We start from the raw sequence: 24,468 nt of genomic DNA, 5'->3' as shown, positions 1-24,468 counted from the left end.
TTATTTTCTGAGATCATTTTCTTTTTCTCTTTTTCACAATAATTTCCGAAATATATCCCCTAAAATTCATTAATTTTACTATATTCTGCATATGCTATCAATTTAAAAACTTAAAGCAAGACTTTCTGGCTTTGTGCTATTTAGTTAATTAAATTGCATAAGAAGTGTGAAGTGGTTTGTAAGAAAAAAAATCTAACCAAACTTTAACCCAAGAAATTCAATCGGACACACATTATCACACTTGCCCACATTCGAAACAAACAAACTTTTCACCCATACAAAATGAAATTCAAAATAAAACAAACTAAAAAAAATTATTCCCCTAGAGTCTAGTTAACTTGCCCCCTATGGCAATAACTACTAAAAGCTCTAAGGAAAAAAAATCATGGTAATGGATTAGTTTATCAGCGCTTATAATTTTTTCTTTGCACATAGTGTACAAACTACTTTACTAATTGAGTCCTGCCCGTATATATCATCATACCCTTACTGAAAAAAAGTGTTTGTGCGGAAAAAACTTTTGTAGTTTATCTTTACCAGAATTTAAATGCTTACCTTAGATTTTTCAATATTTTAGGATTCAAAGTTGAATAATTCCTTAAACTTACAACATATCATAAAAATTATAGTGTTGTGCCACTTAGTTGGACAAACAAAAAATTCTTATTCAAAATTGACCGAAAAGAGGTCTTACAAAAGACATTCCCTTTTAAATAACTTCTTTCCTCTGTCTTTTAGACATGATAATAAAGGCAGTTTTGCTAGACTTCTGAAAATAGTTCAAAACACTTCCAATGCGGAATCAGTCAAATAGACTTAGTTTTAATGTTATATAGATGTCTTCTGCTGGCTGGAAAATTTTATAAATGTTCAGTGAATTTATTAACCTACATATGCAATCAACAACTGCATTAATTACAAAGTTTTGGTTTCTTGTCATTTTATTCCTGGTCTACAATAGATATCTGCCTATTAATAAACTTTTAGTACTAAATTTTTAAAGCAAACAAAGCAAACACTGATTAAGGTACTTATATATGCAAAAAGTGTAGAGAAACAAAGCAGTGCAAACAGCAAGCAAATAAATACACTAACCTGTGACTGAAATAAGTTATCCCATTCTAATTTTTTACCATAGGCACAGCAATCGTTCACTTTTTTTCTGGAACTTGGCTTTTCATTATCGCCTTCAATAAATGCCCCCAACGTATTTAAAGCGTTTTTTGCGTCGATAGCATTATCACTTAAAATTTCAACAAACTAAAAAAAAAAATTAACACAATAACTTAACAAAACAAATTATCTTTTTTATTATTAAATGCATTGTTTAAACATTTGTAAGCAGTTTTAAAATGTGACATTTGCCACAATGTGCATCTAGTGAAAATCATGTAATCTCGTAAAAGTTTACCAGGGCCAATTTTCATCACAAGCTACAAACATAACTTGTATGAAAAATAAAGGAAATATTTGCTGTTCAATTTTATAATACTGTCTCTTTACCGGATGCTTCATCAGTAATATGATAGTAAATCCTCTATAAACTTTTTCTCTATAGCATTTCTTTGGGCCATAGTAATAACACCAATAATGTATATTAATACCAATAACTGTCTAATTCCATTAGTTTTACTTTCTTGGCTGCAAAATTCTTAAAAACTTTGTCACTACACCAGCATGTAAAAACACAATACGTGAGCGTATTCTTTTCTAACAATGCAAAATAATTGATTCTTGTTAAAAATAAAAGCATATAGCAAGAACTATTGTTTAGAAACAATAATCTGTAAAAGAATAAATTAAAAGGGAAGTCAATTTTCGATTTTTCATTGAACTAAAATAAACAAACTCATAATTTGTAGTTCTGTTCTACACTTGCAACAGCAGGAAAAGTTATACAAAAAATCACTTTTTATCTTTCAAAATTTCGGCCTAAATCTTGACCCTTTTAAAATTAAAAACAGCTTGATCAAGCATAGTTTATGTTGTCAATGTGTAAGTAAAATCTGATTGTAGGTAAATTGATTAGTGATAAAAACCACAAAAAAACTAAAAAGTTTCCACAGAGGAAAAAAATAACAAAACCTTGCACAAGAAATGGTTGCAAAAAACACACAGCATACATCCCATAAAAGTTTCACAATAAGTCTGGTGGGTATTCAAGTATGCACTGCAAGTTAGCTAAATAGTAAGCAGTAAACTGTTAACATGTTTTTATTGTCATATAGAACAAAGAGTAAGACAATATCACTGACCCTGTAAATATAGCTAAGAAGGTGTTGGGTTATACAAGAAAGATTGCATATGAGTATTGGATGAAAGTATTATTGAGCAAGGAAGAATATTAGAAAGCAAGAGAAGCTGTTGGATTCCATCAAAAAGATTATAGACTATCAGAACAAAAGATTACTGAGGAAGAAGAATATTAGAAAGTCTTATAGAAGACAAAAGGTTAGTGGTTTTAATAATTATCAATGGTAACAGAATTGGATTGATCTATATTATGACCTCAACAAGTTACAAAAATCCACCTGTGTTAAAAGATAAGTTCAATTATATTGATTGAAAAAAAGAGTTAGAAGTGTGGCAAGCACTGACAGATTTAGCTGATGAGAAGAAAGCTTTAGCTGCATTTGCTTCATTAGATGGTAAGGCTAAAAAGACTGCCTTACAACTTGACATTCGAGATTTAAAAACTGAAGATGGTATTACAAAACTTACGGACAAATTGGACAAGATATTTCTTAAAGATGTAAAGCATTGTGCATATGAAGCATATGAAAAATTTGAGCAATTTAAAAGGAAGAAGGACATGTCGTTACAGGATTATACTATTGAGTTTGAAGACCTTTACTATAATTTGAAAAAGTATGATATTGATTTACCAGATGCTGTTACAGCTTATCGATATTTAAATAGTGCTAACCTTTCTACGCAACAGAAAGAAATTGTTCGAGCAACAATTCCAGATTTAAAGTATAACTTGATGGTTATTCAAGTTAAGAAGGTATTTAATGAATCTTCAAATTCAAAAGAAGATGACGATGCGCCGGTTTAAATTAATGAGGTTTCGGGTGATGGTACTTCTAACGAGACATTTTATGGAGCTTCACACTGCAAGGTTTCTCAATCACGGTATGCGGACAGAGGGTGAACAGACGGGGTCAGGGATATCATGGGCAACAAGAAACACAAGAGTATAGGTTAAAGGATTATCGTAGAAGCAGTGGAAATCGAAGTGACAGAAAGGAGAATAGAAGATCGGGTGGTCGTCCAAGATGTTACATCTGTGGAAGTATTTACCATTTTGCTAGGGAGTGTCCAGATAAAGCTAAAAGTAAGAGTGATGAGATTAAACTTTAATTTTATACAGAAGAAAAAATAGAAACTCTCGTTGGTGAGACATTTACCATGGCAGTATTGGATTCTGGTTGCACTAAAACAGTTTGCGGGCAGAATTGGTTAAACTATTATGTAGAAAGTCTTTCAGACGAGGATGCTTCGTCAATCAAAGAAGAGCCATCATCAACAGTATTTAAATTTGAAGATGGTAAAGAAATCAATGCATCAAAACGTGTCACCATACCTGCTTGGCTTAGTGGAAAATACGTTAGCATAACAACAGAAGTTATAGACAAGGACTTACCATTACTATTTAGTAAGCAAGCAATGAAGAATGCAAAAGTTTTTATTGATTGATTGACAAGGTGGAAATTCTGGGACAAGAACACCAGATCCAATTTAGTTCCACCAAACATTATTGTATTTCCATTAACAAAGAGGGTAGCGAAATTAAGACTTCTGCTCAAGTATGTCTGATGATGAATAATTTGGATGATTCTCAAGAAAAAGAAAAAGTGGCCCTGAATTTGCATAAACAGTTTGCGCATACATCAAAGGACAAGCTTCAGCAGCTTTTGAGAAATGCTGATGTAACTGAACCAGATCTTTTAAAAATAATTGCTGAAGTTTCAGATAGTTGTGATACATGCATCAAGTACAGAAGAAATCAACCAAGACCAATTGTTGGGTTACCACATGCAACAGTATTTAATGAATGCGTTGGCATAGATTTGAAACAATGTTTGATGGTGATAAAATTTGGTTGTTACATCTTGTTGATCACTTGACCAGATTTAGTGCATCCTGTGTTATTCAAAGTAAAAAGAAAGAAATTATCATTAACTCAATTTTTAAGATCTGGATTTCCATATTTGGGTCTGCTAAAAAGTTTTTAGTGGATAATGGTGGGGAATTTGATAATGAGGATTACCGTAGCATGTGTAAGAATTTAAACATCAATATTGTTACAACAGCTGCTGAGAGCCCATGGAGTAATGGACTTGTTGAGCAACATAATTCCACACTTGGCAATACAGTCTGTAAAATGATGGACAAGCCTAATTATTCATTAGAAACAGCTGTGGCTTGGGCTGTTGCTGCTAAGAATTCCTTAAAAAACGTACATGGCTTTTCACTGAATCAACTAATGTTTGGCAGCAATCCCAATTTTCCAGTTATAGAAATGAATGATCCACCAGCTCTAGAAGGAAAGACAAGTAGTCAAGTAGTTGCTGATAACTTGAAGGCAGTGCATGCTACAAGAGAAGCCTTTATAAAATCTGAATCCTCTGAAAAGCTCAGAAGAGCCTTGAAACATAATGTAAGACCTTCAAGGTGTGAAGTATGTAACACGAGATAAAGTATATTATAAACGAAGATCTGATGTTACTTGGAAGGGTCCTGCTACTGTGATAGGACAAGAAAGTCAGCAAGTTCTAGTGAAGCATGGATCGACATATATTAGAATGCATCCATGCAGAGTACGATTAAAAGAAGAAAAGTTAGAAGCATATGTAGAAGTGGAAATTGACCATGAAGAAAAACAGGAAACTTGAAAGAAAATATTGGAAGATGAGGAATTAAGTAGTGAAGCATCAATTACTAACAGTGATGTTAATAATGATACGGGTATGGATACTTCATTTGAGAATAACAATTTATTGAAGACAAATGTGAAAGCAAAGAATATTATGCCAAACGTTAAAGATAAAGTGAAATACAAAACGGAAGTTGGTTGGAAAACAGGAACTGTGCACTCCAGAGCTGGGAAAGCAAGTAAAAAGTATAGGAATTGGCTGAATATTGTTAATGAAGGTGGAAATGTTGAGAATTTAGACTGGACAAAGGTTGAAGAGTGGGATTTTGCTGAAAAGGTATCACAAGAGGCTTTGATATGCTTGAATAAAGCCAATGAAAATGAGATTAAGTCTGCCAAGGAGAAGGAATTGAACAACTGGATCGAAAATAAAGTTTTTGAGGAAGTGGAAGATAAAAAGCAAAGTTGCATTAGCACCAGATGGATTCTGACAGAGAAGAATGTTGATGGATAAAGAATTGTGAAAGCTAGATTAGTGGCATGAGGTTTTGGGGAGTTTGAAAAACCAACTCAGACTGACTCTCCAACTTGCACAAAGAAATCATTACGTTTAATGTTGTCAATTTTAGCCTGTAAGGAATGGGACTGTAACTCTATTGACATTAAAGCTGCCTTTTTGCAAGGAAAACCCTTGGAAAGAGATATATACCTTAAACCACCTAAAGAGTTCCGGAAAGATGGATATGTCTGGAAATTGAATAACACAGTCTATGGGCTTGTAGATGCATCTAGAACATGGTATTTTAGAGTAAAGGAGGAACTGATAAAGCTTGGAGTTGCAGTAAGTAAATTTGATGCAGGATTGTTCTACTATCGAAAAGGTGGGCGTCTACATGGAATTATGACAACCCATGTAGATAATTTTTGTTGGGTGGTACCAAACGTTTTTAAACAATGTGATATTGCCATTGCATCAGACCTTTAAAATTGGTACAGTGCACAACACAGCATTTCAATGTTTGGGATTAGATTTAATGAAAAGAAAAGATAGCATTATTGTATCACAAGATTCATACTTGCAGAAGATTACAGTACTCCCCATTGATAAATACAAAGATAAAGATGAATTGTTGAATACGAAACAAAAACATGGTTTAAGAGTATTGATTGTATTGAGAGTATTAAATTGGTTGGCTACACAGACACGTCCAGACATTCTTTTTGATTGCTTTGAACTAATGGGTAACATCAAAGATGCCACTGTTTCAGATATGCAAAGAGCCAACAAAGTGTTACAAAGAGCTAAGTGTGAACCTGTGGAATTGAAATTCAAGGCAGTTGGAAACATAGAGGAAGCTTAACTTCTATAATTTCATGATGCATCATTTGCTAATCTAAAGGGAGAAGGGTCTCAAGGTGGATTCTTAATTTTCTTACTGAATCAACTAAATCAGTCACTATCCCTCATTTCGTGGCAGTCAAGAAAATTGAAAAGAGTAGTGAATAGTACCCTTTCTGCAGAGACCATGCAATTGATCGATGCTGCTGGCAAAGGATATTGGATTCAATGTATATTCGAAGAAATTTTCATTATTGCACCATCAATTCAATGTTTAGCAGATAGTAAAACACTTTACGATGCTGTAAATTCCACAAAACAAGTTTTGGACAATCGCTTAAGAGTAGATTTGGCTATTTTGAAAGAAATGATTCGAAATAAAGAATTGAATCAAATAACATGGGTTTCAAAAGAACAGCAAATCGCTGATTGTCTTACCAAACGAGGAGCTAGTTGTAAGAATCTTCTTTTTACGTTGGCAACTGGTGTACTCAAACAAGAGAAAGAAAAATAGAGGAGATCTGAGAAGAGATGTGTATATAGTTTAAACATTTTTGTTATTTTGTTAATACTAACCATTTTGGAGTTGATTTCGTTAAACTGGCAACAATATGAATTGGTTAAAGTTGCTGTTTTGTTTATGTGTCAAATGACTTATGTTGTTGTTAACTCGGATATAGCTGCATATGGATATCCATTCAATTCTGTTAATAAATTTGGTTGAACTAAAAGTTGATCAATCTGACAAAAGAAAGAAAAAGAAAAGAGGGGAAGATTGTTAACATGTATTTATTGTCATATAGAACAAAGAGTAAGACAATATCATTAGCTAAGAAGGTGTTGGGTTATACAAGAAAGATTGCATATGAGTATTGGATGAAAGTATTATTGAGCAAGGAAGAATATTAGAAAGCAAGAGAAGCTGTTGGATTCCATCAAAAAGATTATAGACTATCAGAACAAATGATTACTGAGAAAGAAGAATATTAGAAAGTCTTATAGAAGACAAAAGGTTAGTGGTTTTAATAATTATCAGTAAACAAACTTTAGAGGAGAGAAAACTGATTTAATATATAATATATATAAATAAAAAATATTTTCGAAAAGATATTATTTTTTATTTATTAGACTTGGTTTATATCAAAATGTTCCAGCATCACCAATATCACCAATTTAAGTTTGTTTTCATGGCTTCACATTGCCAACATTTTCAAAAGACAAGATAGGGTACTTCTAAGAAATAATGACAACAGAGTTTTTTCTACTCCAACAGGAGGAAACTTATTATTACACAAAAATTTAAAAAAGAAAACAAAGATAAAAATTTTGATAAATTTTTGACTTGTGCTTAAACTTTCCGTTCTTTTAAATATACTTTCTTATAAAATCACTCAAAAAAATGGAAATATTAACTTCTTAATGTGCACACTTGTCTTTTGTATGTTTCTTTGAAGGATATGTAATTCACTCAATTGGAAAAGTGAATCATATTAGATGCACATACTTGTTTTGCAAACATGTTTCAGGCAGGTCTCTTTATTTACTGCAGTGCCAATTTATTCCTAACGACTCAGATTTACCTGATCAGGAACCGTCCTGTAATGTATCTTATAACTGTTTAGCTCTAATACTATTTTAATAATAAAAAATATGTTTACCTTATCCAACAACTCCCCAGCTTTGATGATTGGAGAAGTAGCCTTTTGGAATGTAATACTGTTATAGTGGTCCTGAAAGACAAGGATAACAAAAAAAAAATATGTTGGGAAAGCACATGTTGCACATTGTTACATGTGGTGGTTGTAGTAAAAATAATAGGTTTAAAGTTCAACGAATATCTCTTGTCATAATTTCCTTTGTGTTGGTTTGTTGTGCTATTTAATGATCTCTGTTGTAAATTTTATACAACACACAACCACACATCTTCTGAGACTTCATATATATACACCAAACTCGTTTTTTATTGTTTTCCCCTGTGCATTGACAGTAATATTAATGATATTTTATCCTAAGTTTGATTTTCATTTCCTTTTTCAATTGACAGAAATATACCTAAATTGAGGGATCCCTTAATTATCTAACGGTAAAATTGTATCCAAACCTGTCTAAAATACTTATGTACCTTGAATACTTTGGACAGGTCGGAATATAAACATTTCCCTTCCTAGAGCTAGCTAGCAGCTAGCTAGACAACATAAATCGTTGCTATAAATTTGCAGATACTAATATGTATGCCTTTTTGAATGTTTACATTTTTCGATGTAAGCCCTTCTGGCTCTTACAACTGTATGGCAGGCATAAAGAAGCCTGGGTTTTTTTAAAAAAGGTTTTTTCATCCAATTTTGTTCTAAGGAAACATTGCGAGACTTTAAACTATTTTTAAGTGTAGATGAATACCTTTGTGCGAAGAAAAGACTGAAAAGGACCTCACTTAACCTAGCGCCTGCGTCCTTTTGTCTGCCACACAATTGTTAAAGCCAAATGGGGCTTACTGGGCAAAATGTAAACATTCAAAAACGGTCTATTAAATCAACTTTAATAATGGAGTTATAGGAGACTGCACAATGAGACAAAAAAAGCAGCTAGTTTGTCAAATACAATGACGCTCATAATGCATTTTGAAGGATTTTAAGAAACCAGTCCTTAAAATTCTAAAATTTTGATAATCAAATTTTCTTACACGACTTCAACAACTGAGAAGATGCGGCTTATATAAGAGTATTATTATTCATTCTCCCTTATTTTCACATTCATTTAATGTTGATATTTCTGCCTTGTGTAAAAATCTCGCACTTCTTCTGACTTTCCAGGCTCTCCTTAGCATAATCTGTTGGACTTTCTCTCCTTACTTTTTTAGGTTGGTGCTGATAACAAATTTGATTTGCCAGAAAACGAAAGTAGTTAGGTCCACGGGAACATTTTTGATTTCCGCCGGCGAAGGCGGAATCTTTAAAATCGCCTGGGGAGATAGATGATAGATGATATATAGAGACAGCCCAGAGCCTGGACGCCTAAAACTTATCCAGGCTAAAGAACGAGGCTAAAATGAGTTTTAAGCCAATAAGAATCCTAACAGTGCAACAAATTGTTTTATTATCCAATGAACAATACTTTAATTTAAAGTTTATATGCTATCGAAAGTTAAAGCTCGTGCAGTGGTAGCATAATGAAGATCGTCTTATAATGCGCCATTTTTGATTATTAACGTTTTCCTTTAATAATTACGTCTACATTTTCGCAGGCACGTAGACTAAAGCTATGTTCAGCAGAACTATTCATGAATTTTAATTTAAAGAGGAATTGTTTAGGCTGGATATTTTTGGTGAAAGATAATGTATTATAGCTATAAAATCGTAACAAATATGTCACGATTTTATATCTTTTTCAGATTATTGCTAATTGCGGAAATCTTTAAGCCGCAGGGCTTTTTGTTTGTAGATTACAACGGTAATGTAAGACCCTGGACCCTAAAAACTTGGGACCTGGTACCCTGCTGAATAAGAAAAATTTCCCTCAACTCTAATCCTGTAGCCAGGGAAAGGTAGCGATAAAATTGACGAATTTTGTGAACCCACGCCAAAAATGAATCTGCGTTAAATTTGAATAACAATTCCTTGAAAGGAAAACAACCGGATTTTGGTCATAAATGCTTTCGATAAAATAACAATGAATGAAACAGGATAAAAATTATGGTTTTGAAGCTCTTTTTTTACAAAATGTGATTTGATTTTAAATAAGCGAATGCCCTTCTTATTATTCGTGACTTCAAAACCATGCCAAACCTAGCAGAAATTTAATTTACCAAATATAATACACGCAAAAAAACCAACCATGAACTTATTCTACTTGCTCTTAGCGTGTCGAAGACACAGGTAAATTATTATTTTCTTATGTCAAATAACTTCTTCTATTTTGGTCGTAGCATTTGTCCCTCCTTGAATTATATGGGACCCCTTGAAAACTTGACTATCAAAGAATACTATTAAAAAATCTAAATAAGCTTATATTATACACCTCTCCTAATTAAATAAGCTTCTTTTCCTGGAAGACAGCAATTGTGTCATTAATGTTGTAGTAAAAAAAAATCTAGTCAGAAGTATAAGTCGATAATCCGATAAAAATTTAGCAAAAAGTGTAAAAATTGCGAAAATTATCTTTTTTGTTCGAAATTGGTCTATAAACAAGTGAAAATCGAAAAGAAAATGTAAAAAATCATTTTTTACGGTAATTATGTACCAAGTATAAACTAAAACCCTGAAAATCTGAACTCAATCGGACTGCGCTGTCCAAAAATCGATAAAAACTTTGACAGTCTTAATAAGAAAGTCTGTCTAACACGAAAGACGTCCCACTTGACTACGACGTAGAAAGATATTTCTAACAGGATATGTAATCCATTTGCCTGGTTGAATATTTTTGTTTATTATTTGATGCTTCAGGAGGATACTGCTAATTTTAAAAGACAGAGGTTCAGCAGTCCAACTGCAGTTAAAGTTTAATTAATGTTTTGCTTGCTAATATCGAAAATCATCATTAAATCCAAACTATCACGTTTTGTCACAACACAACAAAAAGTAGAAAAAGAATCGGATTGTGATTCTTTAAACATATATAAAATCTCACCTCGAGTAAATTTACACCTAGCGTGTTTTTTGCATAGTCTTTTAAACTAGCACCAAATGATTGAACGTCGGCATTGAACGTTGCTTTAACAGGTTCATACACTTGAAAGAAGAGAATCAAAACCAAGAAAAATTTATTCATTATCCTGTGGTGTTTACAAATTTATGTTTTCAGTAATGTCATCGTTAAATTGCTTCTCAAGTGTTTATTAGAAGGACATGTAAAAAACTTCTAAAGAGAAGACTTGGTTTCCATGTGTGCTTTTCGAGGGAAAGTCCTGGAAAATCTAAAAATTTTAAAATATCCATAGATATCCATTATAACGGTATTCTCTCTTTTGAATTAAATTATGAATTTTTTCTGTTACGTTCCCTTTTTTGTCTGTGCTTAAAGATATTAAATTAAATTTTATTATAGATTCGGGTCTGCAAAAGTAGTATAGAACAATAAAGGACTGTGAACGGGCCTGTATTCGTCACTCTACGAACTCAAAGTATTGTTTGATGTTTCTGTTGTTTTTGTTTGTTTTTGTTTGTTTTTGTTGTTCTCGTTGTTTTTTTTGTTTTCGTTGTTTTTGTTTGTTTTTGTTTGTTTTTTGATGTTTTCGTTGTTTTTGTTGTTGTTTTTATTGTTGTTTTTGTTTGTTTTTGTTTGTTTTTGTTTGTTTTTGTTGTTTTTGTTGCTTTTGTTGTTTCTGTTTTTTTTTGTTTTTGTTTGTTTTTTGTTGTTTTCGTTGTTTTTGTTGTTGTTTTTGTTTGTTTTTGTTTGTTTTTGTTTTTGTTTTGCTTTTCTTTTGTATGTTTGTTTGTTTGTTTTTGTTGTTTTTTGTTGTTCTTTTCATCTTTTGTTTGGTTTTGTTGTTTTTGTTTGTTTTTGTTTGTTTTGTTATTGTGTTTAAATTCGATTTTTTTTTCCCGATATACCTTGTGTTTATTTGTAACCTAACCCTATGTTATCGTTTATAATTTAAACTAATCTCGTCTCCAGGGCTTTTTAGTTTTTTTTTGCATCGGAAAGAAATACAAATGAATTAAAAAAAAGACTTTAACCCAAAACTGCGGTCTAGTAATGTAATTGCTCATATCCTTTTCTTATTAGATCATTTCATCTTGGACGATGACTAATTTCATACCATACAACAAATCGCCAGTTAATACGTCACATGAACTGGGATTTTATTGATCACGAGTTATATTTCTCTGGTTCTTTTTTTGCATTACCCAGCATGCTAGGTAATGCAAGCTAAAATATGCTAACTATAGCAAATTTAAGTATCGACAAAAGCAACCTGACAAATACAAATTAACTATAAAAGCAGAGAAATACGGTGTTTACCTATCTTGACTCGTTTTGCATTGTCATTTTCACAATCATTTTAATTAATAACTGGCCGCCATCTGCTACCGGTCTCGCTGCGAACCAAGTGACAATTAAACAATGACAAAGCAGATTACGTAATTAGCCGTGTTTATATTAGGATTACTTTAGCAGCTGGTCGATAATTTAAGTCACAGATATTCTAAAAGTCATCTGGAGATAAAGTTTAGCGCGTAACAAAAGCACTAATTGATGGATGAGATAGAAGATACTAACGGAGCACTCGCATTTTAAGATCGAGGTTCATTTTATATATCTCTTATATCTTTTATCAAAAAGCCCTTCCTATGTAATTATGATACAACGTTATGAATTACAACATTTTTTTACTGGGTAAAACTAATAATGGCAAAAACATATTCTGGTGTAGAGATTTTTTCATGATATTTTTATTCTCTTTTCCTTACGTTGGGGGGAGGGAGGGCGGAGGTAAGAAGAATATGACACGCAGTTAATTTTTTAGCTCTGCAGTATTTAACTATCCACAGATTTTTCAGTAGAAACCATTCCATCTGATTTTTAATTAGTATTCTAATTACACGTAATTATTGCCTCCAATTAGTAATGCTTTAACAGCATTGTGAATAATAATAGAGGTTTGTCACCTTCGTTTCCAGGAAATTTACTTGGAAACACAGGACTGGTGAATCTTTTTTTTAAAATACGGGGATAGGAAGAAAAATTGGAAATAAAACCCAAAATCGTCGTTCTGGTTGTTGGTGTTGCTGTTTAAAAGTCATTTTGGCAAAAGAAAATGTCGGGAAGAAGGGGGGAAGTTTCCCTACTAGTTTATCATGGAGACAGCCGGGGCGAGAAGAAATAAGATATTCTTTTTCCACGTGACAAAGTTAAGATTATCAAATACTCCTTCAAATATCAAAAGTGACAATGCGAAGAACAAATACAAGAACAAAAACAAATACAAAGTAATACAATAACGTTACAAAGTAAACTTAAATTTTGCTCATTTACCTCTCAGAACAATTCAATAATCCTACAAATAAAACTTTCATTAGGTAAACTTATAAACTACATCGAGTTGTGGGTTAAAAGTCGTAATTTTGTCGCTGTATGAAGAGAATTTAAGTGCAGAAGTATTGTTGGCTATATGTTAATATTGTTCAACATTAATATAGTAATATGTTAAAGCAATTAGACCCCTACACATGCTTTTTTGTTTTATAAGCAACATCTTATATAAGCAACGGTCACCCTAAATAAAAAGAGGGGAAAAAAGGACATACAAAAGGAGTATAAATACATCATTCCTTTCCAAGACTGTTCTAAATGTCATGGAGTAACACCCATGTAAATGTTATACTCTCCAATCATTATCAAAACAGAAGTACAGGTCTAACTCGGCAAGCAAATAGGATTTTTTAGTTTTATTAAGCAGATAGTCAGCATGCAACAAGTAAGTAACAGCAAGCCTCAGCCAAAGTTTTTATAAAATTCTTACAAAAAAGTGTATGTGCAACCTTAGCTTTATTAAAAAAGGTGTAATATACTTTAATCCACGCCTTTTTAAGTGTGTAGTTACACCACCGCATTAAAGCAGGCCCTTAAATCCTAATCAAAATATACTCTACGGCTTGAAAATTTCCCCCATTCGCCAACCAGAGTTTCCAATAAGTTGGATTTTCAAAATGTCACTCCAGGCTCAACTATTGGCTCTTATTGAAGACCGTCTTAGGATGATAAGACCCGGGTATTTACAGAAGACTCGCGCAGTTTTTGAAGACCGTTAAAAGAGGGCCAGGTCCAACTATAAAAACATCACTTGCATTTTCGTTAAAAGTTGGGGAGGACCCAACATGGGTTTTGACGACAAGGTAGGCCAACCTTAATCGTCTACGAATTTTAATTATCTAAAGGGGAGGATTGATAATAAGGTATGAAATTACAAAAGTAACAGTTTAAACAATGTTATAAATTCTTCTTTCTTGTAATTTGAAAATTACACAGACATAAATTGATAAATAAAATTAATTAAGACAAGTCAAAATATTTCGGTCGTATCACCATCCCTAGAGTGACTAATTGAAGGGATTCCGCCCCTCAAATGTGGTTAATAGCTAGCTATGTACATAATAGAAGTTACTACAACACGCAGAAGAGATATGAATGCTACAATATTGCATAACTTGTATTCCAAATTCGTATGCATAACCGATCCAATTAAAAACATCTTCCCAATTTTTCAACAAGTTTAGCAAGTTTTATTCATGAACAATGCATTTGCTGTGCGATCGTGTAAGCTTTGTGTCACGAATAAGAACGTAAAGATTTTGTCTTTCAATTATTGGCTACATTTTTATCTAGTTTCTAGCTAGCTACCCACAACAAACTTAAAACGCATGGCTAAATTTACAATTCAATTTCAGCTTGCTAGCTATACAAGAACGCTCTATATAAAATTACAAAAGTTCACTCTTTCCATTTATTTGAGCACGTTTGTTAAATCAAAATACTTTCCACTTGTCAGAAGTTGGCACTGGACCATCAACTGACAAGCATGTCAAAATATGGAACATTATTGAAGGTCGGTCCCGTCGCATTTTAACTTGATCATAATTTCGCAGTTCTGGGGATGATGCGTCGTGATGACGTCTGTGTTTGTGTCTACACATTTGAGCCACACAAAATAACCTGATGTACGAAGCATTATGCACAATGCAACAAAATTGACAATTAATATTTGACAAGGCAATCTTCACAATTTTCTCTTTTGTCTGCATCAAAGAATGTAGTTTTTTAAACAAATGCGCCATTCTTAGAGAATTATTTGTGCTGGAGTCGCAGGGGCGGATCCAGACTTTTTCAAGACTTAGTCAAGACTGAGTCTTGAATTTAGCAGCTGGGGGCTAAATTTTAAGCTTTGCGGGTACAAAAATCGCCGAAAAATTGTCTTCCGATTTATCTAGTTATTAATAAAATTGACCAAAAGAAACGCTAAGCTATAACAAAATCTCCTAAGAACATCTTTTATAAGAATCAAATCTCCGTCTTACACGTCTTATTTTAAATAGATAAAACCACTAAAATTAACAGGGATTAACTACAATAAAGTGAGACAATTGTGAATATATTTCATTATTTATAAACTCCTGCTGTTTCTGCCAATATCAGGCTTCATCAGCATGACTAGGTGAATCAAATGATCACACCAGCCATGGACAGCAAAATAAAACACAATAATAACAAAAACAATAAGAATATGAAAAGATCAGGATAATGAAAATGAAATATACATACATGTGATATGATACAAACACACCTCAACCCATGTATTTGTTCAGATATATTTGTTTATTTATAGGGCTAAACTCAAGTTTCGTTTGAACTTTAAAAGAAGAATTAAGAAGGGCTTTTTACTGCTTTTTGCATGCTGAAATAGGAAAATGCAACTTTCAGTTAAGAAAGTTGCAACCTGGAAAAAGGGGAACGTAATGATTTGGCTTGAAGTCTACACCAGACTACACCTACAACAATATCTTCATAACAAAATAAAATTTTTAACTGATCTTCATCAGGTAAAATAGATGGGTGTGGCGATATACACTGTGTAAAGAAAGTTGTAACAAACTGTAACAAACCGAATTGTGGGTAAAATGTGTTAATTTTTCTCTTTATTACTGTTGACAAGGCAAGTATTGATAGAAAAGGAAACCATGTCTTGGGGCTACAGTTGTTGATTGCTTCTGCTTTAACTGCCTCCTCAGGAGAAAGAGTCATATCACAAACAATATGGGAAAGGGAAAATCTGAATAAACTTTTCTCAGATATAAAAATATTTGCCTTTTGGTTTTTAAAAGCAAATTGAAAACAAGTATGATTGGAATAAAAGGAAGGATGCAAGAAAAGTTCTATGGATGTCAAGATTCTCAAAACATCAACAAGAGAATTATCACCTATACCTATACCAACGATGCTGAGCTGTATAGACAGTCTCCTGATGGATTGGATCTAAAAATAATATATTTTACCATGACCTTTTACTCAACAAACTTTGTTTCTTAATAGTCATTCGAAGAGTTGTTTATTTTCATCACCAACCTTACTTATCCAGATGTCAAGTTCTTGCTTCTAATAACAACACAAATATTAATTGAGAAAGAATTCCTCCGCAATGCTGAAAATTCTGTTCAAAGCTCATATTACAAAAACAATACACCTTTATGATAATTCAATTGTACATGCGTTCCTACGGCTCTCCATTGTTTTACAATATCGGAAAAAAGGAGGTAAAACTCGTGTTTTTATGAGAGTTGAGACAAAAGCGTGTTTTCTCCAGCTTTTTAACTTCCGTCGTATCAATTTCTTTAAAATTTTCAGGAAACGTTAATAATAATAAGATACAACTTATGTGTACTTTTCATTAAAAACAAAACGTGGCAAGAAAAGTTCACGAAAAAACGTGTTTTCTCCTTAATAAACTCTTATAAAAGTGTAATGTTTACCTCCTCTGATTGCAAAATAAGCTACGATGGAGTGTTATTTTTTCTGAATTATCGTAAAGGTGTATTAGCCCTAGCTATTAGCTAATTAAATCTTTTTGTATTTGGTTTTAATAGTCTGTTGTATAAAGCTCTCCCCAACTAGCTTTTCGTAGCAGATATACTGAAAACCTTTAAATAAATGCAAGGTGTGTTGGAGAGTAAAAAACATACTTCTCACCTTAAAGCAATAATTCCTTTATCTTCACACCTCGCCTCAGATGGAAGGTATATATCTGGACCTAAATTCCGATGAAGACTTTTACCAACCAAGGGATAAATATCCCCAGACAACAAAAATGCTCGAGAATAAACACTTTCTAAAAGTTCTTTTTGCATTTTACGAACAGATTCAAAATTATCACACTTTAAATCAGTAAGCACCCGCGCCAACATATCTGCTGCGGCCATAATCAATAATAGTACGGAAAGAATCCAAGTCAAAAGGCGTGAGTCTTTGACTAATCCTGACGGATGGGAGTTAAAACTATAGCCTAACAGGTTATCAGTAACCACGCAGTACGGAACCTAAATTTCCTTTGGCGGCTGCGGGCCACATATTGTTGGACTACGCATAGAGTGTGAAAATTACGTCACGATTTTGACGTCACAGGCCCCTTAGGTGAGATGGGGAGGGTTGCGGGCCATAGCTATTTGATTTTTGACTGACTGAGTGACTGATTAGTCAAACTGTAAGCTATAATTTGAAACCCTCTCAGTCTATATGGTAGCGACGTCACAACTTTGACGTCAACATCGCTATAGGCGAATTGGAGAGGGCTGTGAACCATGGCTTTTCGCCTTAAATAAATTACAATTTTTAACGCCCTCCGTTTGCAACGCCTGGATCGTCGACATCTTCGTTTGGCTAACATTTTTCGTCAAATTTACACTTAGTCACGCGACTTATCTGACTAACCCTGGATCCGCACCTGGAGTCGGGTTTCTTTCATACCAGGCTTAGTGGTTTTGAGGCAAATTTGATAAGTAGATATTTCGTCGTTCATTGCCAAAAAAATGTTCTACATCTAATGACGTCACAGCAAATATGCTGACATGAGAAAAAATTTATTGCCACATACTTGTTTCTTTTCTGCCATAATGCAACTGCGCCCGATAAATAAAAGCACAGAACCAAATCAATGTTCGTAACACTATATCTTCTTTTTTATAAAAAATATACTCTGTAAGAACATTCAAGATGAAATTAGACAAAAAGTTAGGAATATCCTTAGAATATGCTTATCTCGCATTTGAAGCTTTGCTTGCATGGCTATGAACGTTTGGTTTATTCCTTATTAAATGATATAAACCTTTATCCAATTGATGTAAAATGTCTTTTCTCAGGTTTTAAGTTAAAGTATTTCCTCTTACAGATTCTAGTTGTCTATCTGTCAGTTGAATTCGGCTAATGAAACAACTGCCCCTTAGGAGTGATTTTTGCACCAGTTTGCATTCTCAGATCTTTCCATCCTAATTGTTTAAGAACATGTACAAGTATAGATCAGGATGATTTTTGCCCAAAAGTTAAGAATATTTATGTAAAAACGAAAAAACACTATTCTTATAATTCATCTTTTCTGTTTTATGAAGCACAGTAAATACAATATCATAGTCTCGGTCCCAACCTCCTTCACACCACAATTTAGCGGCTTAAAACATGGTGAAAAAAGTTTAATCTCTGCATTAAATAATACATTGTTCCTATTGAAATAAATGTTCAACATTGTTTGCGGAATCCCTTAATTATTTTATCGAGGGAAACCCTGAACAAACAAATTAAAATAAATGTTAAATTGAGAACAATATGTGAATAAAAGGTAATAATGTTTGAAAAGTAAATTGACACAGGAAAACAAACAAACTAACATGTTTCTTCCCGACGCTCTTTTTCGGTAGCGTGTGAAGTGATGCATGGTCAAACTTACCATATCATTGAAATTTAGGTAACAAAGAAATTTCGTTTGTTGTGTCGAAAAGGAATTTATCACCTTTTTATACGAATGTAAATAACATTCGTGGATGCATAAATAAAAATTATATGTTAGCAGATAGATATAAATCTTTTATAAAAAGAGTTATGAAATAGCAAAGTGGTAGTTTTTCACACTTCGATACAAAAGCATATATGAGAGATGCACTCACAAAGAAAAAGTATATACATTAATTAAAAAGAGTTATATTACGCTAGCATTTATATCGCAATTTGGTTAAGTTGGAGCAAAGTAGATAATTCAACTAAATTATGGGAGAAATGTCTAGTTTGATCAACCCGATTAATTGAGTGTTTGGTTTTTTCATTTATTTTTATATTATAAGTGTTTATTGCATTTATTTAATTTTATTCTACTCACCTCACAAATCTATTAAGATTATTGTTTGTGTCTTCAATTCTCCAGATTATTTTTTGCTTAAATTTATGTGCTAAAGTAATTCAGCCGAGGTGCGGTAACTTCATTATTTTACTGGTTCTTCTGAGCTTTAAAAATTGTTTTCAGTCAAAATGAACACTACAGACACACCAAGCAGCGACCCCTCGGAAGGTATAATGAAGGGCATATTGTATGCTTTTATGGCATCAGTTGTTGTGTTTATAAACATAATGGTTCTTGTTGCTTATTTCATCCGCGATAAAAAGAAACGCGGAATACTCGATATTTTTGTAGTTAGTCTCGCAGTTTCATCGATACTAACGAGCATAACGGTAATTGGAATTGTTGCGTACGTTCGAGCTACGAATAATGAATATTTCCAGGGTAAAATGGGAGAGTGTTACGTACAGTTCTTTTTCGGTACAATGCTTCGTTTAACAGATGTGGCTACAACAACGGCTATCGCTATTGATCGATTCATTGCTTTATATAAGCCGATATTTTACCGAACAAAAGTAAAGCAAAGGCAAGGATATATCGGTTGTGGAATCATATGGCTATCTTCTGCAGTTATTGCCACTTTGCCTCCACTGGGAGTGGGTGATATCAGTAAAGACATGGAAAGTTTATGCACAGCCGATTGGTCGACATCCATCAGTATTGTTGTGTTGACAGTGACGTATACGCAATTCGTCATCGTCTTAGTATGTTACGTGGGGATTTTCAAGAGTATTGATGCTTTTGTGAAACGGCAAAAAGCTATGACCAAGTCACAAAATGTTTCAACCTCCTCCGCAGATCGAAGAAACTCTATTAATAGTTTAGCTTTATCGGACACAAGCAACAACAGCTTACCGACGGAGACTCCATCAGAAAGTCGTTCTAGCTCGATTTCATTTCCAAACATTGCATTTGAAAGTGAACTTACAGATAGATTATGTAAACTATCACATGCTAACATAAAAGCCGCCCTTCGTGAAATCAAGGGCGTAGAAGAAATTGAACTGGAAACAAGTATGAAGTTAAAAACAGTAAAAACAAGAAGAGATATTAATTCTACCCCAACAGTATCAAAAGCAAGCTCGAGCGTTAACTTAAGAGTTAAAGCAGCTATAAATCGTGTTTCGTGGTCAGACTCACCAGAAGACTTCAAAGTAAATCCTACAGATTTACAACAGAAAATGAAAAACACAGCAATGGCCACGAATGGTAAATTCGAGTCACATCGAGAACGATCATGTTCAACACAAATCCCAAATTATGTGAATCTGAGTGACGATGTTTTTATTGAGAATGATTTTGATGACCAAACTGACAAAGAAAAAGAAAAGAAACCTATTCGCAAGAGTTTAACACTACTTGTGCGTGATAAATGGAGAGCAAAAAAGTTGCGTCGGAGTTCTTCAATCAAACACTTTTGGAAAGAGAGTCAACATTTTGCGAAAGTCATGGGTGTGGTTGTTCTTATATTCTATATCTCATGGCTACCACTAGCGGTACGTATTGCTTATGTTATAGAACTTCATATTAGCACTAGCGGTGACTTACAAAGAGCTTTGTTATTTCAGCAACCTTTACGACTGAAGTTCGCAGATTTCTATTAATTGCAGGATACAGTGAATAAAAATCGCCATTTTCTCAAGACAATACAAGTTAAACTTAAGAAGGAAATTCTTTGAGCAATAAACATTGATAAGATAAGTTTAGTTAATATTCGATTAAGGTTTTCATTGAAGGGGAGGGATCATAAATAAAAACCGTAGACCGTTTTGCAAAGCTGCCTTCCCCGTCTGCTTACTTACTTCACAACACATGACAATATCCTCCATGAATTTAACAGATTTGGACTGTTTTTTATTGCGTTTTTCGTTGTTGTTGTTGTTGTTGCGATTGGTTAGGATTGAGTTTGTTTACTGAACCGAAAAGAGAGATAATTTTTCAATTTGTTTACATCTGAGCCAATTTAGAAGACAACCTCACTTTCTAGCATTGCTAATAAACTTCAAGGGTACATGTTTAAAACAGACGCAATATGTCATTGCCATCACTGAGATCCATTTACTTTCTGATGTTTTAATTTTAGGTATCCATCAACATAGTTTTGGTCACTGGCAACACAAAGAAATCACATGACATACTATGGATTTCATACAACTTGAGCTTATTAAGTTCGGTAGCAATTCCCATTGCGTATGCTGTGATGTGCAAGCCATATAGAGAAGGATACCGAAGGCTGTGGAAAGGGATAAAATATTTGTTTGTGTGGGAAAAAGAAGTGAAATTCTAAGAAACATAAAAAAAACTTTAACTAAGTTCCTTATTAACATTTTCTATGTTTCTTAATACAATAAACATCCAAACTCATAAAATATTACTTCTTCCAATGTTGTGTTTATTAATTCATCACATTAACATTAAGCGCTTGTTGCACCGGAACAGCAGGATGCTCGTTAGACGACCACAATTTTAAAAAAGCTACTTAAGATGTTGTTAGATTCCTGTGTATAAATAAAATAGGGGACTAAGAACGAAAGAGTTGGGGTAAGGTTGATGGCTTCGACTGCACGAGAACCAATTATATCTTTCTATTTGCTTGTTTATAAATGAAATAGTTAAGTAAATTTCTTTAATGGCAGAAAGGTTATATTCTACCACCCTGAACATAATTTAGTGGAAAGGAGGAAAGAACGCATTTTAAAATTCGTACGTGTCGAGTAACATACACAAATACATTACTTTTTACCTTTGCCTTAATAATTTAAAATTATGCTTTTAATTTTATAAACTGCACAGAAAAGGGATTATAAAATGGCTGGCATCCGTGTTAGTTTCATGGCCCGATGTAATATAAAAATTGATATAACTTTGATATAAACGATTAACAAAACACATATATTGACAGATGAATAAAACTATTAAAAAGAAAAAGAAATAAAATTTGTCAGGGTTGTCAAAGAATGGGTTCTACTAATTGTAACTAATGCACGAACTCTTGTTCTTGACATCTTAATGTCGGAAATTTTTTAACCTGCTAAAATAAAAAAAATGATTTCATTAAACACGATACGATGGAAATATTTAATAGTGGATAGTGCGGGGGGGGGGGGGGGGGGAGATGTAAATAGTTGGAATTTTGAAAGTGTCTTTAACACTTTTGGCAAGGATTGTAGCTACCTTTTTTAGATTTTGAAAGAATTTAATTTTATAGTTTAAAAAAAATTATATTTACGAATTGCTAATTGCTATTATTATATATAATTAATATTTAATATTTTTATTCTCCCAATCAGATTTATAAAGGTTCTCAGGACCTGTGTAAGAAGTCACTAACTGATGACTGCACTGTCCTCTTCTACAGCAAAATCAGCGAATGTCAATTTTTTCCGTTATTAAGATATTTAAACAAAGTACGAACAGTTATTCCCAAATTTTGCTAAAAACAGAGTTTAAAAAATTAAATTTCGCGAATAAAAAAACCATTTCGCGAAAATCCCTAAAAATAAGGTAAGAATTTCAGTGCATCTTGTATTTTGTATTTCTAAAAATGCATATGAAAAAATGTATAACAAGATAATTAGCCAATGTTTTCAACGCGATCCTATTCTGTCCAATTTTAAAAAACTGATGGATCGTCACATTCTAAACTGATGGCAATCAAGGTGCAAATTGCTGATCTTATGACAAAGCACCACACCATACTAGACCAAACTTGAAAGTAAAATGTGATACACTGATAGCAAAAGTTGATGACTGAAGGCCAGTTAAATATTTGCAATAAATCGGTAATATGACAAAGTCAAAGTTTGGAAGGTAAATAAAGACAAGGAACCCTGGAGCTTGAATATTCCGCCATTAACAAAATACACATGCAAACCAGGTTTCGTATAACGTAGAAAATCCTGAAATTTGAAGTATGACCTTTTAAAACCAATGAATATGGAGAATCATTAAATATACTGAAATTTCAAAATTAAAATCTCAATTATTATCATATGCAACATTTTCAAATTATACATACAATGAAACTTATCAAATAAAAAATTCACATGTAACATTTTAAATAAAGAAAACACTTTCATCATGCAAATCGATAACAACTTCTTAATTTCATCAATATTCCATTAGTTCAGAAATTAAAATATTACCATTTGAGTCTCTTTTAGATGTTTGGAACTTACGCTTGATTTTTACCACTGTATTCTGGATGTTTCTTGGAGCTTTTTGCCGTTACTTGGTTGCTTGTCCTCGTTTTCTGTTTTATTAAAACTTTCTCCCTCGAGATATTTTAGAAATGCTGATGGTGGCTGTTTTGATAAAGGAGCTGACCTGGAAAAGAAAAAAACAAGAGTGCAATTTTAACACAAGTTGAATGAACACCAGATCGTTATTCAACAGTTGTTGAATAATATATGTTGAATAATGTTGGGTGGTTAAATATTATTTGAAGTTGGTGCTAAAAACTGAAAATATCCGTAATACGATAAAATTCTCTGTTACGTAACAAAATAAAACAAGATTAAATTTCTGTAACAGTTCGTAACAAAAATAATCATACCCCACCCCTTAGGCGTTACGTAATTATTAAAAGGTCCTCTAATCTCGAACTAATATTGGACTTTAAAATTGCTCCAGATAAGGGAAGTTCGAAATGAGGACAGGTAAATAGCTTGAAAGTGATAGATAAATGATATTCTAGACAAAAGGAACCATTGTAATTTTTGCTCTTAGCAACCGGGTAAAACAAACTTGTACAGTCGAATCTGTCTAAAGCGGATGTCACTAATTGGTGTAAAAATGCTGCACCTAAAATCAATTAATTCGTTATAAGCGTTATTTTGCCTTATTTTCCGTTATATAAGAAAGGGGTTTCCGACCATGTGCACTGTAAACACATCCCATTGTATTATGATTAATTGGAGAGTTATCAGCCAGTGTTTTTTAGAATGTCCTAAAATATAATTTTACAACTTTTTGATATAATGAGCATTTTCGAAAGATTAAAGGGAGATTTTTTGTAATTCTTGACAAAGAATTGAATATTTTAAAAACATTTTTCTTGTCAAAACGTTTATTTAAACGTTTGTAACAGCGTTTTAAAGACACTTTAGGAAGGTTTGTTCCATTTTGAGAAAATTTCAAGTGGCATAATTCGTTCTGGAACGCAAATGCTATGTAGTTTGAGAAATTTCTCAAAGATAAACCCGTTTCTAAAACAGTTTAATTGTTACAGGTAAAAATATTTGTTACTTCTTGTGCAGAGAAAGAACACACACCGATAACAAACGCGTTTCTTTTATTTCCCGCAACAATACAGTCTTAACAGGCCCGTGAAGATTCTTCAAAATTTGCGTTATTTGCGGAGTAGTTTTCTTCCTCCTTTGT

General features: G+C 32.9%; 2 protein-coding genes across 2 annotated transcripts in view; one reads left to right on the top strand and one right to left on the bottom strand.

The window, feature by feature from the left end:
• Positions 1-11,060, bottom strand: part of LOC130641427 (VWFA and cache domain-containing protein 1-like) — a 40,292-nt gene extending 29,232 nt beyond the window's left edge. Inside the window, exons 1-3 of the mRNA XM_057448229.1 lie at positions 10,842-11,060; positions 7,877-7,948; positions 1,096-1,260 (exon numbers count right to left, since the gene is read on the bottom strand). Coding sequence (XP_057304212.1) covers positions 1,096-1,260; positions 7,877-7,948; positions 10,842-10,982 — 378 coding nt within the window. The 5' untranslated portion in view covers positions 10,983-11,060. The remainder of the gene's footprint in view (positions 1-1,095; positions 1,261-7,876; positions 7,949-10,841) is intronic.
• A 7,955-nt stretch (positions 11,061-19,015) lies between these two features.
• LOC130641430 (octopamine receptor-like) lies at positions 19,016-22,156 on the top strand. Its single transcript, XM_057448233.1, has 2 exons — positions 19,016-20,582; positions 21,170-22,156. Exons 1-2 carry the CDS (start codon positions 19,218-19,220, stop codon positions 21,371-21,373), a joined length of 1,569 nt encoding a protein of 522 aa, XP_057304216.1. The 5' UTR covers positions 19,016-19,217; the 3' UTR covers positions 21,374-22,156.
• Positions 22,157-24,468: the final 2,312 nt, after the last annotated feature.

Source organism: Hydractinia symbiolongicarpus, chromosome 4, assembly GCF_029227915.1.
Source record: "Hydractinia symbiolongicarpus strain clone_291-10 chromosome 4, HSymV2.1, whole genome shotgun sequence".
Lineage (NCBI taxonomy): Eukaryota > Metazoa > Cnidaria > Hydrozoa > Anthoathecata > Hydractiniidae > Hydractinia > Hydractinia symbiolongicarpus.
Note: the sequence above shows the minus strand (reverse complement) of the source record. Positions and strands in the feature narration are given on the sequence as shown.

Coding starts and splice junctions, on each gene's coding strand:
- LOC130641430 (XM_057448233.1), top strand. CDS start 19,218: ATGAACACTACAGACACACCAAGCAGCGACCCCTCGGAAGGTATAATG. Junction 20,583..21,169: donor TCTCATGGCTACCACTAGCG/GTACGTATTGCT, acceptor TTTTAATTTTAG/GTATCCATCAACATAGTTTT.